Source organism: Salvelinus alpinus, chromosome 3 (genome assembly GCF_045679555.1).
Source record: "Salvelinus alpinus chromosome 3, SLU_Salpinus.1, whole genome shotgun sequence".
NCBI classification, from domain to species: domain Eukaryota; kingdom Metazoa; phylum Chordata; class Actinopteri; order Salmoniformes; family Salmonidae; genus Salvelinus; species Salvelinus alpinus.
In genome coordinates, this window is record NC_092088.1 from 33,406,587 (window position 1) to 33,423,416 (window position 16,830).

Below are 16,830 nucleotides of genomic sequence, written 5' to 3' on the forward strand. Positions count from 1 at the left end.
GCATTTGTAAATCAAGACCTTTCTTGAGTTGGGCTCTGGGATGGTGCAACTTTTGAGAATGCGAATCAAAAGAGCTGCTGAGGCCCACCCCTTTTAGCCATGTCTGCTGCTTGTAAGTGTGGTCATGGCCCCTGTCCTTGCGCTGTCGGGGTGTAAAACGTTGGCTCCCATTTCCCTGCCCCTGCTGTTTCGGAAGAGGGGGATCAAGACGTTGCTGGAGAGCTGACTTCCACTTCCTCTAAGGTGCAGCGTTAGGGCTCACAGTTTTGTAGTCTGCTGTATGATGTTGACAACCCCTGGCCCCAAAGGGTGAACCTGGCGTGAGGGGGAGCTCCAAGAATGTTTCCTGAACTGGCGGTGGCAGTTTAGACTGTGCCAGCCAGAGATGGCGGTGTGAGATCACCACTGAAGCCAGAAGTGGCCGAAGGGGTGCCACTGCGACGACGCACCACACCCAGAGGGGGGAATGCAATCATCAGAGGAGGAGGACTGTACTGTGGCCCTCATCCCCTTCAGGCGTGCTATGCGCATGCGTTCTCCAAAAGCGATGCAGGCCAGATAACTGTTGGGTGACAGTGCGGGGAGAGCACGAGAACTCACACATATTTATAGCTTAGTCCTAGCTTTACATGTGTGGGTCGGCTATAACTCACGCCACGTATAAGCTTATTCTTGCTTATTTGTTGGGGTTCAAGTTGGCAGGATGTAAGGGAAGTGTGTTTTGCAACTTAGTACTTAGTCCTGCAATGGTCAACTCTCATTAAGTTAGTTACTTTGCATAGCTTGTTCACCGTGGAGATAAACGTGGTGTGCCTTGCGTCACGTTGCTCACTCTCCAGGGAGAGCTGCAAGTCCGCCAGAGGGAAACATACAAAGGATCCCATGGAGCCCGAGGGCTAAACGAAAACTGGGAGAGTACCGGTGGACAAACCAATACGAGTATCACCCAGGTTGGTACACTGTCACAAGTAATTAAACGAAGGACAAACCCAAACAAGATGCCACGTGCCAAACCGAGTGGGGGGACAGCAGAGCACCCAGATAGAGAGGCTAGCTAGCAAGGATCTCTATGCTATTGATATCTGGGTATACATCTGCGCTTATACACTCTAACATAGAGCTCTTACCAAGAGAATCCTCTCAGGAATGCACAGAGAAAAAGAAGAGGTGGCCCAAGCAAGTCTCTTCTTATTGGTGTCCTTTAGTAGTGGTTTCTTTGCAGCAATTCGATCATGAAGGCCTGATTCACGCAGTTGAGATGTCTGTTACTTGAACTCTGTGAAGCATTTATTTGGGCAACAATCTGAGGTGCAGTTAACTCTAATGAACGTATCCTCTGCAGCAGAGGTAACTCTGGGTCTTCCTTTCCTGTGGCGGTCCTTACGAGAACCAGTTTCATTATAGCGCTTGGTGGTTTTTGCGACTGCACTTGAAGAAACGTTCAAAGTTCTTGAAGTTTTCCGTATTGACTGAACTTCATGTCCTAACGTAATGATGGACTGTCGTTTTTCTTTGCTTATTTGAGCTGCTCTTGCCATAATATGGACTTGGTCTTTTACCAAATAGGGCAATCTTATGTATACCAACCCTACCTTGTCACAACACAACTGATTGGCTCAAACGCATTAAGAAGGAAAGAAATTCCACAAATTAACTTTTAACAAGGCACACCTGTTAATTGAAATGCATTCCAGGTGACTACCTCATGAAACTGGTTGAGAGAATGCCAAGTGTGCAAAGCTGTCATGAAGGCAAAGGGTGGCTACTTTGAAGAATCTCGAATATATAATATAATATATAATAACACTTTTTTGGTTACTACATGATTCCATATGTGTTATTTCATAGTTTTGATGTCTTCAGTATTATTCTAAAATGTAAAAAATAGTAAAACATTTAGAAAAATCATGGAATGAGTAGGTGTGTCCAAACTTTTGACTGGTACTATAAGTACTAGAATTACATGTTTATACAGTTGAAGTCGGAAGTTTACATACACCTTAGCCAAGTACATTTAAACTCAGTTTTTCACAATTCCTGACATGTAATCCTAGTAAAAATTACCACAATAAGTTGGGTGAATTTTGGCCGATTCCTCCTGACAGAGCTGGTGTAACTGTGTCAGGTTTGTAGGCCCCCTTGCTCGCACACGCTTTTTCAGTTCTGCCCACACATTTTCTATAGGATTGAGGTCAGGGCTTTGTGATGGACACTCCAATACCTTGACTTTGTTGTCCTTCATTTGCCACAACTTTGGAAGTATGCTTAAGGTCATTGTCCATTTGGAAGACCCATTTGCGACCAAGCTTTAACTTCCTGACTGATGTCTTGAGATGTTGCTTCAATATATCCACATAATTTTCCCTCCTCATGATGCCATCTATTTTGTGACGTGCACCATTTCCTCCTGCAGCAAAGCACCCACACAACATGATGCTGCCACCCCCGTGCTTCACGGTTGGGATGATGTTCTTCGGCTTGCAAACTTCCCCCTTTTTCCACCAAACATAACGATGGTCATTATGGCCAAACAGTTCTATTCTTGTTTCATCAGACCAGAGGACATTTCTCCAAAAAGTACGATCTTTGTCCCCATGTGCAGTAGTCTGGCTTTTTTATGGCGGTTTTGGAGCAGTGGCTTCTTCCTTGTTGAGCGGCCTTTCAGGTTATGCCAATATTGGACTCATTTTACTGTGGATATAGATACTTTTGTACCTCCCAAGGATGAGCCAGACTTGTGGAGGTCTACAAATCTTTATCTGAGGTCCTGGCTGATTTCACCTCCAACACCTCCAATTGACTCAAATGATGTCAATTAGCCTATCGGAAGCTTCTAAAACCATTACATCATTTTCTGGAATTTTCCAAGCTGTTTAAAGGCACAGTCAACTTAGAGTGTGTGAACTTCTGACCCATGTGAATTGTGATACAGTGAATTATAAGTGAAATAATCTGTCTGGAAACAATTGTTGGAAAAATGACTTGTGTCATGCACAAAGTAGATGTCCTAACCGACTTGCCAAAACTATAGTTTGTTAACAAGAAATTTGTGGAGTGGTTGAAAAACGAGTTTTAATGACTCCAACCTAAGTGTATGTAAACTTCCGACTTCAACTGTATATGATTTTGTGTTCAGTAACTTATTTCCAGATTTTATTGTATTTCATTATTTATATGGTGAGTGAACTATGTAGTTTGTGATTCTCTGGGCATAGATATTTTTAAGTAAATTGCAATCTGAATATTGTTTTCTTTATTTTTGAATTATTATTTTGTGCATTAGTCTGGTCTTATTGTTTGATATACATTTCAGTATGTTCTGTTCTCTCTGTGTATCCTTTACTATTTTTCCAATACCTACTTTTACCTGAAGGGAAGTGACCCTGAAAATCAGAGTTGTTTTGACAAGACAGTAAATGAGAGAGTATTCATGGGGTATATTAGACCCTTCATTTGCAGCCAGTGGCTTTCTAAGTTTTCAGATGCTCTGCAGCAACAGGTGACATGTCATTTTTAAGGAGTCATTTTATTATCACGATTACATTGTGCTCTGAGAATGGCCTTAGCTGCTGCAGACAATATGCAAATCAGGCCAATGAGTGTTACTGGGTATGGGACCTCACTAATGGGTCATGAGTGCTTTAGCCTTGTTTATCCACTGGCTACACAGAGGGATGAGACATTTTCCTATTATCTATCACCAAGAGCAGCCTTATGACACGATTACTGTAAGCCTGGAAGGCAGTGACATTATCCAAATATTTGATTTCCCAGAACTCATACTTGGTTTGCATCTCTGTCTGCAGACACACTGACACCTACTATGGCAGGAAGGAGAGAGAGACAGAGAGGAATAACAGCAGCAAAGGAGAGAGTGGGCAAGCAGAATGATTTGTGTCACTTACATTGAGGCGGACAGATCTGTTGTTTTGTTCAATTCTGGATACACTGATGAAATGGATCCATTGCTACTCTTTCATTCCCAAGGGATTTGGCCATGACAGAGTGTGTGTGCAGAAGATTAATCAGGAGATTACATTAGAGCATTTCACAATTCCGCTAAAGATTAATTGTTTTTGTGTAAACACACCGATACTAGAGTGTTGATTAGTGCGGTTTGTGTGTGTGTGTGTATGTGGAAGGTAGTCCTGGTCCAACAGGGATGGTTAAAGACACATTTCCCAGGCCATAGCCGCATATCCGTGGCACTTGTCTGTTGGAGTGCTGTTGAGTGGGGAGGCTGTTTGCTGCTCCATTTGGGTATTTATCTCTTCTGGTCAGTGTCCCGTTCCTAAATGCATTAGTGAAATGTCGCTGTGTATGCAAAGCACCTCATTATGCAGTATCAGGGGAGGATACTTTTGACTTAAGTACTGCACAAAGGGAAGATCGCTCCTATATTTCAAGGCAGGTTGAATGATCATGCTAGACAGTGAACCCTTTGTAGTGTGCCTGGATTAATGGGTGAATGGAAGGTTGATTTAATCAGTTAACTGTATACAGTTTGTGTACTACATTGATGTAATGTAAACTGCTCTTGCGAATGTAAACTGCTCTTGACTGCTCTTGTGAAGAAATGTACATACACTGGACATTACACTAAACCATGCCCTGGATGGAATAGTGAGTCTGCATGGCCACAGGTGGATCATATATTCCAGTCCTTAATGATATCTGTGCGTGTGTGTGTTGTTTCCAGGCAGGGGACAAACACTACCATCCCAGCTGTGCACGATGCAGCAGGTGTAACCAGATGTTCACAGAAGGAGAAGAGATGTACCTGCAAGGTAAGCAGCTAGATGAGCTGACATTATGATTGAAGCATTTTAAGGGTTATTACAGTATAGCTGGGTTGGTTGAGGCTGGTCCCAGATCTGCTGTATAGCCAACTCTTAGGTTTGAACATACATGTTGGCAAGATAGCACAAATATATCTGGGACCAGGTTAGGTTTGGATGTCTTTGTTCTCTAAGACCATCTGTCTCTGTTCTGTTCCACAGGATCAACCGTGTGGCACCCTGGGTGTAAGAACACAAACAGAACAGAGGAGCAACAGAGGGAACAGGTAGGAATCTATCTGGACATGAATGACCTCTTGTACCTTGACCTTGTTTGCGTTGTGCAAGTGTTTCTTCTATGTCAGCCAGTCCCAATTTGCTCCCCATACCCCTTCCCATTGGACCTAAACCTTCGATGTGTGCAGATGTGTAAGTAATAAATCAAAACAAAGTTGATTGGTCGCTTACACAGATTTGTAGGTCTTATAGCAGGTGCAGCGAAATGCTTATGTTACTAGCTCCAATAGTACAGTAGAATGTCTCGCAAATACACAAATCATTTTAAAAATCCAAACCAAAAGTAGATATATTAGAGTGAGCATGTTTGAGAATATAAATACGTGGTGACTAGACAGTATATAATTTTGAAAATAAAATGGTATGTACAGTAGTAGGTACAGTATATTAGGATGAGCTATGTCGAGAATACAGTATATACAGACACAGTAAACAACAGTGTATAAAAAAGAATGAGGTGACCAGCATTCAATGACTTTATACATGGGGCATTAGTCTCAATGTGCAGGACTGAGTACCAGACAGGTAGCCGGCTAGTGATGGTTGTTCAATAGTCTGATGGCCTGGTCATAAAAGCTGTTTCTCAGTCTCTGTCCCGGCTGACGCGCCCGTACCGTCTCTGTCTGCTAGATGGTAGCAGGGTGAACAGACCGTGGCTTGGGTGCCTGAGGTCTATATAAAGATCTTCTTGGCCTTCCTTCAACACTGAGTGCTGTAAATGTCCTGGAGGGCAGGCAGCGTGCCCCCGGTGATGCACCACCCTCTGGAGAGCCATGTGGCTGATGGTGATGCAGTTTCCGTAACAGGTGGTGATGCAGTCCTACAGAAGAGTATGGTGGAAGCTCCACCACTACACGGCCTAGCCTATACCTACTCAGACCTCTCAGATCTGCAAACATCAAAGAGTTGGGGCTAAAAGGAAGGGTTAGGGAGCAAACCGAGACTGGCTGTGTCTGTGTTACTGGTTTTTAAGCGGGCTAAAATGTATTTCTAGGCTGCACAGACACCTCCCCTTTAACCTTTGTCCGTCTTATGTCTACCTCTGTATGTAGTGTGTGTCCCTCACTCTGTGGTGGTCGTGTGTGTGTGAGCTGCAGGTTCGGGGTCAATTACATTTAATTTCAGTCAATTCACGAGGTATTGAATTAACTGGAATTCCAATTGAAAAGCATTGAGAATTTTTTTTACAAATTGGAATTAAAATGTCAGTTTACTTCCGTAATTGATTGAATTGGAATGGAATTGACCCCATCCCTGGTGAGCTGTGACTTGGACCGCTGAATGGGCTTCATCTAAGTCAGGTTGGAGAGGAGGCACAGCACGGCCCCCTCTCTCTGACACACTCATGTGGAAGGAGTAAGGGCTAAAGACAAGGACATATTTGAGTGGTGGACATAAACATGGTTCAAATTATACATGAACTTTTGGGGATGCCCAATGTCTCTTGAGGACACCCGATTTGTTATGGGGGCACCCAGCCACCCCTGTAATTTGAGCCACGAAGATAAGTATCAAACAATATATAGTGATGGTTGTTTTCACGCTAAAACTCTTTATAAAGCCCCCATTTATAGTAACCATGTGGTTGTGAAAACATGATTCATGTCAATCAATACATGAATTCAGGACTGTTGTTTCCATCTGAAGTTCATTGCCCATGGGAATGCATGTGGTATTTACAGTGTTAAGGACATTACTAAGTCACAATGCAAATGCCCTCATTCACTGTGCAAGAGGCAAATGAATGACGTCATTGCAAGATAATGTGTTTGTATTTTATTTAAAGATTGAATCTACTTGTCATGTTACAATGTGGTGGAATTTGAAAAACAAGTTAGGTGTTAAACTGTCTTTTCTTTATTGAACCTTTATTCATCCAGGCGAGTCAATTAAGAACAAATTCTTCTTTAAAACGACGGCCTGATGAATTCTTATTTTCCCCTCCTTTTGATGAAGCAGTGATTGAGTGGATAAATGTCATTCCTCATTTGCAAACTGAGGCGAACACAATACTGTAGCAACTTTGATCCAACGCCTCTAAAACTCATCGAGAAGTTGTTGGGATGTTGTCTTGACTTCCTTTTCTGTTCTCCTCTTGCAGCCTTCAAGGTCGTCATCCGAGAGTATCTGTTCCAGACCTGGTTCAAGCATACATGGCTCACCAGGTCATACCATATATGTGAGTTCTGTCTACCATACAACTACCCTCACACACATACTGGGCTGGATGTACTGCTTATATTTTTTTATAGGCCACATCTTCCCTAGGGAAGCTTAAGATAAATTGTCATTCCATGTGTAAACTTTGTCTAACATGCTGACCAGATCGCGTGTGGCATTGCGCGCATGTTGATTTTGTCCCCCCACACCAGACGCCATCAGGACACGCAGGTTGAATTGTTAAAACAAACTCTGAACCAATTGTATTAATTTGGGGACAGGTTGAAAAGCATTAAACATTTATGGCAAATTAGTTAGCTAGCTTGTTGTTGCTAGCTAATTTGTCCTGGGATATAAACATTGGGTTGTTATTTTACCAGAAAAGCACAGACTAATACACAGAATAAAGGGTAAAGGTTTGTTTTCTAGTAATTGCTCCTCCTTCAGGCTTCTTCTTCTTCTTTGGACTTTAAAAGGTGCATTACCACAACCGACTGGAGTGTGGACCTCAGTTCATCTTGCAAACACCCACGTGGGTATATGCTCCTAAAAACCAACGAGAAGATGGCACGTGGGTATATGTTCCTAAAAACCAATGAGGATATGGGAGAGGCAGGACTTGCGGCGCGTCGAGTGTCACAAATAGAACCAAGTTATATTTTAGCGCCTGGCCACGCAGACGCTCGCGAGCAGTGTGAGTGCAATGATTGAATAACATGTACATTTATTTTGCAACGCTCGCGCACGCGACACGTCCGGTCTGCTCAGCATCTTAGTCGTAGACCTTATTCTTACCGATACATACATTTTCTGTTCAGCCTTACATCTAAAGTGGAAGGAGCCCTCTTTCTCTTATAGTTCCTTTATAGACACTGACCACTGGGGTTGTTGTTTTTTTGCAACCCCAGTGGTCAGGGTCTATAGAGGAACTTTTTAGCTGCCCTAATACTGGCTAGTAGATGTGTGCTTTTAGTTGTGTATAACCTCTCGCGCTCTGTCTCTATGTATGTGTCGATCTGTCTATCTGTCTGTCTGTGTCCCTAGGCAAAAGTAGACAATGAGATCCTTGAATACAGGGACCTAGCCGCCATTCCCAAAGTCAAAGCCATTTATGATATAGACCGCCCTGATCTGATTACCTATGAGCCTTTGTACACCTTGTCCCTTGATGAGAGGGAGGAGAGGAGGGAGAGTGTGGGAGAGGTAATTAGCATGCATGAACGTGTATGTGCTTGTGCGTGTGTGACGCATCATGTTGAAATGAACAAGCCCTCATTCTGAAGTTGCAAGCTGTGCCGGGTAAGTATTGGTTTGAGAGAAAACAGCTGTGATGCATACATTATATTATCCTAAATCATATCCATTTTCTCCATCTCTCCCCCCCAGAGAGTCATGTGTCAGGCAATAAATATGTCTGTTGTTGCAGGGTGGAAGGCTAACACGTTGTGTACATTTCGTATTTAATACATTATAATTATACAGCGCTTTTTCAAGGATCCAAAGTCTAGTGTTAATGTCACACTCAGGTTCATGGCAAACTCACCCTTATAAAGGAAACCTATTATTGACACGAGAGTGCTCAGTCATTTTTCTGTGTCTACAGCTCCATACTGCGAGAAGGGAGCGTTCCCCCATGCCAGATGACAAGGTAAGACAGCCACCAACTATTCTCATTGATGATAACATGGTGTTGGTGTGTGCTTAAAGTATGTTGTATGGTATTTCTTTGCTTACAGTATGGTCAGGATTGTTAGCTAAGTTAGCTTGAAAAAAAGACAAAAAAAAGTTATCTTTCAGTCCTCAAGAAACATGTCACCTACACCATCCGCTGTAGGTGGTACTGCATTACACAGTAATACACTGTACATGTTTAGCTGCAAACGTTCAGATCGAATTACAATGAAAGGAAGCTCTTGACTTTGGGTTGATAGTGATTGACAGGTGATGTAACTGTGTTGTCCCTGTAGAGCTGCTATGACATAAGGGAACGCATCCTTCAGAGGTCTACCAGTCAGGGCTCCATCGGCTCACCTATCTACAATCGTCATAGTTACACCCCGTTGTCACGCTCACCACAGCATTTTCACAGACCAGGTGAGAGGTGTGTGTGCGAACGCATCTTTGTGTGCGTGCGCGCATGCATGGTTTGTATTGTTAGTCTTTACAGGTTACACAGGTGAAATAATTTAAAATAGTCTGAGATATACAGTAGGCACTGCCTCAACACTCTTCCTTGACTATTTTAACAAGAACATAATACCACTTGTTCACATCTCACAGGAGTATCATTCATGCCTGTCACTCTTTCTTAACCCCACCTTAATCTTAACTCCCCACTGCAGCTCCTCTGTTGCTGTCCTCCTATATCTTTACTCTTCACTGAGCACTCTGAAAACACTTTATAATAACTGTCATGAATAAGCCATTATATTTATTTTATTTAACCTTTATTTAACTAGGCAAGTCATTTAAGAACAAATTCTTATTTACAATGTCAGCCTACCATTATGAATGCTATAACATGGTTAATAATCTAATAATTTAATATTTATTATTGAAGTGGAACTGAGTGTTTTAACTTCTTTGCAGATTTGAAACAAACAGACAATCATAATATCAGTCAAAAATATAAAATCCCCAGTTTATGTTAAAAAAACTACTTTATAAGAAGTTTTAAAAATAGATTATATTTGACAAAAAAAATCCATGACGTAGTGGAAGGCATTGTTGGCAGAATAGATGGATGCAGTTCAATGCATGATTCATATTATTCACCAATACTTTTCTTGGTAGTCCAACAAATATTGCTATCAGGTTATAAATCACAGCTGTCCTGGTACATTGTTTGCTGCCTCTAGCCATTCGGGATACACTGTTTCAGTTTCAATGACTCAATATTTTGGACAAAATCTGACAAATGTAAAGAAGACTGGGAATGTCAATACAATCAAACTTTTTTTTTCACCTTTATTTAACCAGGCAAGCTAGTTGAGAACAAGTTCTCATTTACAACTGCGACCTGGCCAAGATCAAGCAAAGCAGTGCGACACAAACAACAACAACAGAGTTACACATGAAATAAACAAGCGTACAGTCAATAACACAATAGAAAAAAAGAAAGTCAATATACAGCGTGTGCAAATGGCGTGAGGAGGTAGGCAATAAATAGGCCATAGTAGCGGAATAATTACAATTGAGCAGATTAACACTGGAGTGATAAATGAGCAGATGATGATGTGCAAGTAGAGATACTGGTGTGCAAAAGAGAAGAAAAGTACATAAAAACAATATGGGGATGAGGTAGGTAGATTGGGTGGGCTATTTACAGATGGACTATGTACAGCTGGAGCGATCGGCTAGCTGCTCAGATAGCTGATGTTTAAAGTTAGTGAGGGAAATATAAGTCTCCAGCTTCAGCGATTTTTGCAATTCGTTCCAGTCAATGGCAGCAGAGAACTGGAAGGAAAGGCGCCCAAAGGAGGTGTTGGCTTTGGGGATGACCAGTGAGATATACCTGCTGGAGCGCGTGCTACGGGTGGGTGTTGTTATCGTGACCAGTGAGCTGAGATAAGGCGGAGCTTTACCTAGCATAGATTTATAGATGACCTGGAGCCAGTGGGTCTGGCGACGAATATGTAGCGAGGGAAGGAGGCTTTGTTGCAATGATCACAAGCCAGTCATAACCTGGCTAATAGGCTAGCTTTTATTTAGCAAGCTGAAAACACGGAGCCTAATGTTAGCTAGCTAGCTGCTGGGAGGATGTCATGTCATTGGACGAGTGGGTGAGTGCCCACCCCATATAGTTTTTCATTCCCAAACATAGTCATTCCCAAACATTCTATGAAAGTATGAAAATGTGAAAATGACCATGTAAGTGTTCGCTAGTAAAAATAAATAAAAAATAAGAAAAATGTGTAATTCTTCCTGGACAGATTTTTAATAAGATTTCATGTTGCTAAAATGCTGTCAGTTCCACTTTAATGTAGAGATAATACAAATGTTTCCCTTATTCCTTATCCCCATCTCACTCAAATAGTCCTTCCTCCTCGTTTCAAGTTTCTTAATTTCTAGTTTTGACATGATTCCGATTTTCTCCCTTTTCCCCTTCTTTTCTTCACCCTCTTTCACCTCACCTCCTCTCCTGCCCTAACTGTGGTGGTGTGTATCCACTGGCTCTGTCTCCTCTCTTACCTATCCTCTAACTCTTCCCCTCGTTCCTCCCTCCCTGCCTCCTTGTGTCTATCTGTGATGGTGTGTCTACCGACTGTCTCACTCCCTTTTCGCATCCACACCTCGGTCTTCCTCCTCCTCCAACTCCCCTCCACATCATCTGTAATGATGTCTTCCCAATGGCTCTGTCCCACCTGCCCTCCCTCTCCCCTGCAGAAGCTTTGACAGGCATGCAGAAGCTCTGCTCCGCCCTGTGCAGTAACAGTGTGGGCTCCTCCAGCCATAGTGACTCCCGTCCCACCTCACCTTTCAGACACCACTTCTTTCCCCATAGCCAAGGTAAGACAGGGCCTTAGACCCCATCGTCCCTCCACTGTCCCCACTCCCCAGGCAAGCTATGTCACCTCATTCAAGTCTTACTGCCTCAGACTCTATGGCTTAACTCATGTCCCTACCCTCATCTCCAGCCCCTATATACTGTAGCCATGCACATTTGATGTAAAACGGCTGTCAGAAGCTGAGTACCCTGGTCCAAAATCTTTTTGTGCTTTTCTTGCCAACTGACCATCTCTGGCAAAGAGATCTAGCTAGAGACGTCTCATCTGCTGTCAAAGTTATAAGATGACATAGACATGCAGCCCAGCTCACTTACACCAACCAAATGTCCAGAGACCTTTACTGGACCTCTGGACATTTTGGTCCATGTAATATTTAATTTTTGATCTGAGTGTTTGTGTTTGGCAGTGGTGATGGCCATGCATGCACTTGAATGTCACCCAAGTCACATTACTGGCATTCTGCCTGTTTAATGATCAATGTCCATTATGTCTGGCTGCATGCTTTGGATAGGTCTTGTATTACCTCATGGCTACAGGATGTAACTAGGGCTGTCATTACATTTCATCAGCCGGTGATTGTCATGCAAATAACTGGCAGTCAAACTGTATTTAAAAAAAAAAATGTAGTTGAACCTTTATTTAACTAGGCAAGTCAGTTATGAACAAATTCTTATTTACAATGACAGCCTAACGGGGAACAGTGGGCTAACTGCATTGTTCATGGGTAGAATTACATATTTTTACCTTGTCAGCTCGGGGATTTGATCCAGCAACCTTTCGGTTACTGGCCCAACACTCTAACCACTAGGCTACCTGCCGTGGATACACTAGGCTATGGTAATTGACCATTAATTAACATAAACACATTTAGCATCTCCTGGCTTCCACGCAAGCCACTAATGCGGTCCTTTGGTAATAAAATCCCTTGAGCCTTATTGCTTAAATAGAGCGCTGAGTACCAGGCCATTAGCGACTTGCAGTTAGAAAGTTTGGTAGGCTACTAATGACCATCAGCGGCATCAGAGCGCAGATTTGGAGAAGCCTAGCTACCGTGACTAAACGGTCACATGGAATTTGACTGTCGTCATGACTCGTGACCACCGATGTGGCGGTAATACGGTCACCGTAACAGCTCTAGATGTAACTGACCTCCATAGTGTGACTAACTGATTTGCTAACACAGGATTATTCAATAATTCTCAAAATTAGATGACTCTTTCAATCTCCTTGCGTCCATTTTTATGCTTTATCCTAATCTCACATGCCAGACTTTACAGCTAAATGCAATAGTCCCTCGTCTGGCTCTGCGAGATTAGCTTTTTACAAATTTATGTTTTCCGTATCGTTGCCCTGCTTATGTTTTGTTCTTGGTTCTTCTCATTGGAGGCACTGATCCACATAGCGGGCGGAGCTCCCCTATACCCCAAAGGCCAGACAGCCGGCCTGTCACTCGGCCTCTCTCTCTGACCCCTAAACATTTCCACCTCCCAGGTAGGAGACACACGGAGCGCACCCTGTCACTGTCACTGCTACTGGTCACCTGAGATCTTTTATATCTCTCTCTCTCTCATCGTTCTCTCACTTCACTTTTGTCTACCACTTTTTCCATTTCAATAATGCTTTTGATTCAGTCCATTAAAGGATGCTGGCACTTAGTGTGCCCTTTTCACCAGTCACATCATGAATATAAGACTCTCTGTATAAAATAATAATTGATTTTAATTTAAATTTTTATGTAAATGCTGATGTTTATTGGTTTACAGTGTGTGATTGTGAAGACACCCTCCCTCTGTGGTATTTTTCATTAGTCATTTCACAATGCCCTCTGTGTCACAGGAAAAGTGTTTGATACGTATACATGAAATGCAAAAGACTGAGTTTTGTCTTTCTCCCTTTATCCTTTCAGATCAGGGGATCAACATTTACAGGAAACCACCCATCTACAAACAACACGGTACATTCACTCTCCGTGACCTGGTTTCACCAGCATTAACAGCATCATTATTGTTATGAATACTTATACTGATACTATTATTCCCAAATAGTGTCATGAGCCTCATTGGCTATAACAAATCAATAAGCTTAGCTTATTGATGAGCGGGTTGACTCATAACCCTCAGTCCCCGCGGTTATATCTGCGGGGCAGGTTTAGGGTCATGAAATACTGTGTGGATCAGCTGTTTGTTCACCCGCCCGCAACCCGACTATATGTGATAAAGTTCAAATCTGAGGCTCACACCTGACCCTTACCCGCTAGTATAGAAAATGTGGCTAAATGTAGCCTAAAAGCTGATAGTATCAACCACATAAAATATGTATCCAAGCCAAACTGACATTTTATCAAAAACATGTTGGTTCATTTTAACAGCTTTGACTTTCCTTAAAACTGGTCAAACTGTTGTAATTTGGAAATTTAGCACGAAAGATCTTTCACATTTTATTTTTTTTTGTGCATTTTCTCTTCAGTCCCTATAAACATCTTTGCAGAAGTCAAAGAGAAAACAAACTTTACCGATGTCAACTAGATTGAAGCATGCATTCAAGCGATTTTTGACATAGGGTTTATTTAGTCTTCTAGGGCAAAAACGAATGACCGAAGAGAAGCTGCATGTATCTAATTATAGACAAGTTGACTAACAAATAGCCAACCAAAATGTTTGAAATTATAAGCAGAAACATGGGTCTATCTAAAAATGCCTGTCAAAAAAAAGTAAAGACATCTCTGACTGTACAATGCATTTTCTATATTTACGGGTTAGGGTCGGGTGCAGGCCTCAGTTATTAACAATTTGCGGGCGGTGTGGGTGAACAAATACCTGACCCGCACATCACTATTAGCTATACAAAGCAGCACCTAACCTTTTAAAGGTATAGGGTCCTTTCAATTATGGTTTATTTGTTTGGATTGAAATCGTGTGATCACCACGTTGATCTCTGATTGTACACCACCTTACTGTAACCACCTCCAATGTCAATGTGTCAATACTGTTTGAAGTCTCTCTCTGACCAAACAATTTCGGAACATTTTCTGAGCATCTAACGCCTAAGCAAAATATCAAGGCATGTGAGCCTACAGCATATCCAAAAATCTAAAAAGAAGTTCCAGGATGGAACTTAATTCCCTTCAATAATACTTAATCCTGACATGTTTTGAAGCCTGCTCCTTACCCACTAGTGGTGCTTTGACGAATAAGTATGCTCCGAAACATGTCACTAATAAATATTTAATGGAAATAAGGTCTAGATTTGATCAGATCCGTGCTAGCCGACCTCTGCATGGAGGTTGTTTTAATGGTGGCTGAGGTGGAACTGCGTTAGAGCTGTCAAATCAACAAACGGCTCCTTGCGTTACCTTATCATGGACACTGCCATTGGATACAGCGAAACCACATCCAGCTTTATATCAGACAAATCCCATGCAGCCGTGTTACAAGTTCAAACACTAAAATGCGCGATCTTCTATTGTCTACACCTCGATTACACTGATAAGTTATAAATACCCCCCATCCAAATTAACATGGAAACATGCATTAGCCTATCATTATTTCTATCATCAATAGAGCCTACACTTTATATTGCCCTTTATAACTTCTAACGCAGTAGGGATAATAAGGAAGGGAGTGGTTGATGACACACAAGAGCAGCCGCTCACCAACACCGCCAAAACATCCGCAATTCGGATGTCGGCCAACACGGGTTAACGCTCAATCTGATTGCGTCGAGGCCTAAGTTGCCATCCTGAACCATCTTTCAAGATTTCCTTTTAACATTCCTAGGACGGAGCACCCCTTCAGCGGTGCACACTACAACTGTCTACAGTGCATTTGGAAAGTATTCAGATCCCTTGACTTTATCAACATTTTGTTACGTTACAGCGAAAACAGAAAACATTTTGGGAAATGTATTAAAAATAATATTCAGAAATACATTATTTACATAATTATTCAGACACTTTGCTATGAAATTTGAAATTGAGCTCAGGTGCATCTTGTTTCCATTGATTATCCTTGAGATGTTTCTACAACTTGATTGGAGTCCACCTAGTAAATTCAATTGATTGGACATGATTTGGAAAGGCACACACCTGTCTATATAAGGCCCCACAGTTGACAGTGCATGTCAGAGCAAAAACCAAGCTATGAGGTCGAAGGAATTGTCCGTAGAGCTCAGAGACAGAATTGTGTTGAGGCACAGATCTGTTGAAGGGTACCAAAAAATGTCTGCAGCATTGAAGGTACCCAAGAACACAGTGTCCTCCATCATTCTTAAATGGAAGAAATTTGGAATCACCAAGACTCTTCCGAGAGCTGCCCTCCCAGCCTAACTGAGCAATCTGGGGAGAAGGGCCTTAGTCAGGGAGTTGACCAAGAACCCGACGGTCACTCTGATAGCGCTCCAGAGTTCCTCTGTGGAGATGGGAGAACCTTCCAGAAGGACAGGACTCCACCAATCAGGCCCAATCAGTGGCCAGACAGAAGCCACTCCTCAGTAAAGGGCACATGACAGCCCACTTGGAGTTTGCCAAAAGGCACCTAAATGACTCTCAGAACATGAGAAACAAAATTCTCTGGTCTGATGAAACCAAGATTGAACTCTTTGGCCTGAATGCCAAGCTTCACGTCTGGAGGAAACCTGTCACCATCCCTATGGTGAAGCATTGTGGTGGCATCATCATGCTGTATGTTTTTCAGCGGCAGGGACTGGGAGAATATTCAGGATCGAGGGAAAGATGAACGGAGCAAAGTACAGAGAGATCCTTGATGAAAACCTGCTCCAGAGCGCTCAGGACCGCAGACTGGGGTGAATGTTCACCTTCCAACAGGAGAACGACCCTAAGCACACAGCCAAGACAATGCAGGAGTGGCTTTGGTACAAGTCTCTGAATGTGCTTGAGTGGCCCAGCCAGAGCCTGGACTTGAACCTGATCTAACATCACTGGAGAGACCTGAAAATAGCTGTGCAGCAAAGCTCCCCATCCAATCTTAGAGTTTGAGAGGATCTGCAGAGAAGAATTAGAGAAACTCCCCAAATACAGGTGTGCCAAGCTTCTAGCGTCATATCCAAGATGACTCGAGGCTGTAAACGCT

At 42.5% G+C, this 16,830-nt stretch overlaps 1 protein-coding gene across 8 annotated transcripts in view; it reads left to right on the top strand.

The window, feature by feature from the left end:
- Window positions 1-16,830, top strand: part of LOC139570580 (actin-binding LIM protein 1-like) — a 150,037-nt gene that overhangs the window by 120,685 nt on the left and 12,522 nt on the right. For 4 of the 8 annotated variants that reach the window (XM_071392550.1, XM_071392547.1, XM_071392551.1 and 1 more), the window contains exons 7-15: window positions 4,700-4,787; window positions 5,001-5,065; window positions 7,177-7,254; window positions 8,280-8,438; window positions 8,839-8,883; window positions 9,203-9,329; window positions 11,622-11,744; window positions 13,130-13,234; window positions 13,650-13,697. In XM_071392550.1, coding sequence (XP_071248651.1) covers window positions 4,700-4,787; window positions 5,001-5,065; window positions 7,177-7,254; window positions 8,280-8,438; window positions 8,839-8,883; window positions 9,203-9,329; window positions 11,622-11,744; window positions 13,130-13,234; window positions 13,650-13,697 — 838 coding nt within the window. The remainder of the gene's footprint in view (window positions 1-4,699; window positions 4,788-5,000; window positions 5,066-7,176; window positions 7,255-8,279; window positions 8,439-8,838; window positions 8,884-9,202; window positions 9,330-11,621; window positions 11,745-13,129; window positions 13,235-13,649; window positions 13,698-16,830) is intronic. The other 4 variants (XM_071392546.1, XM_071392548.1, XM_071392549.1 and 1 more) reach the window with 4 other exon arrangements.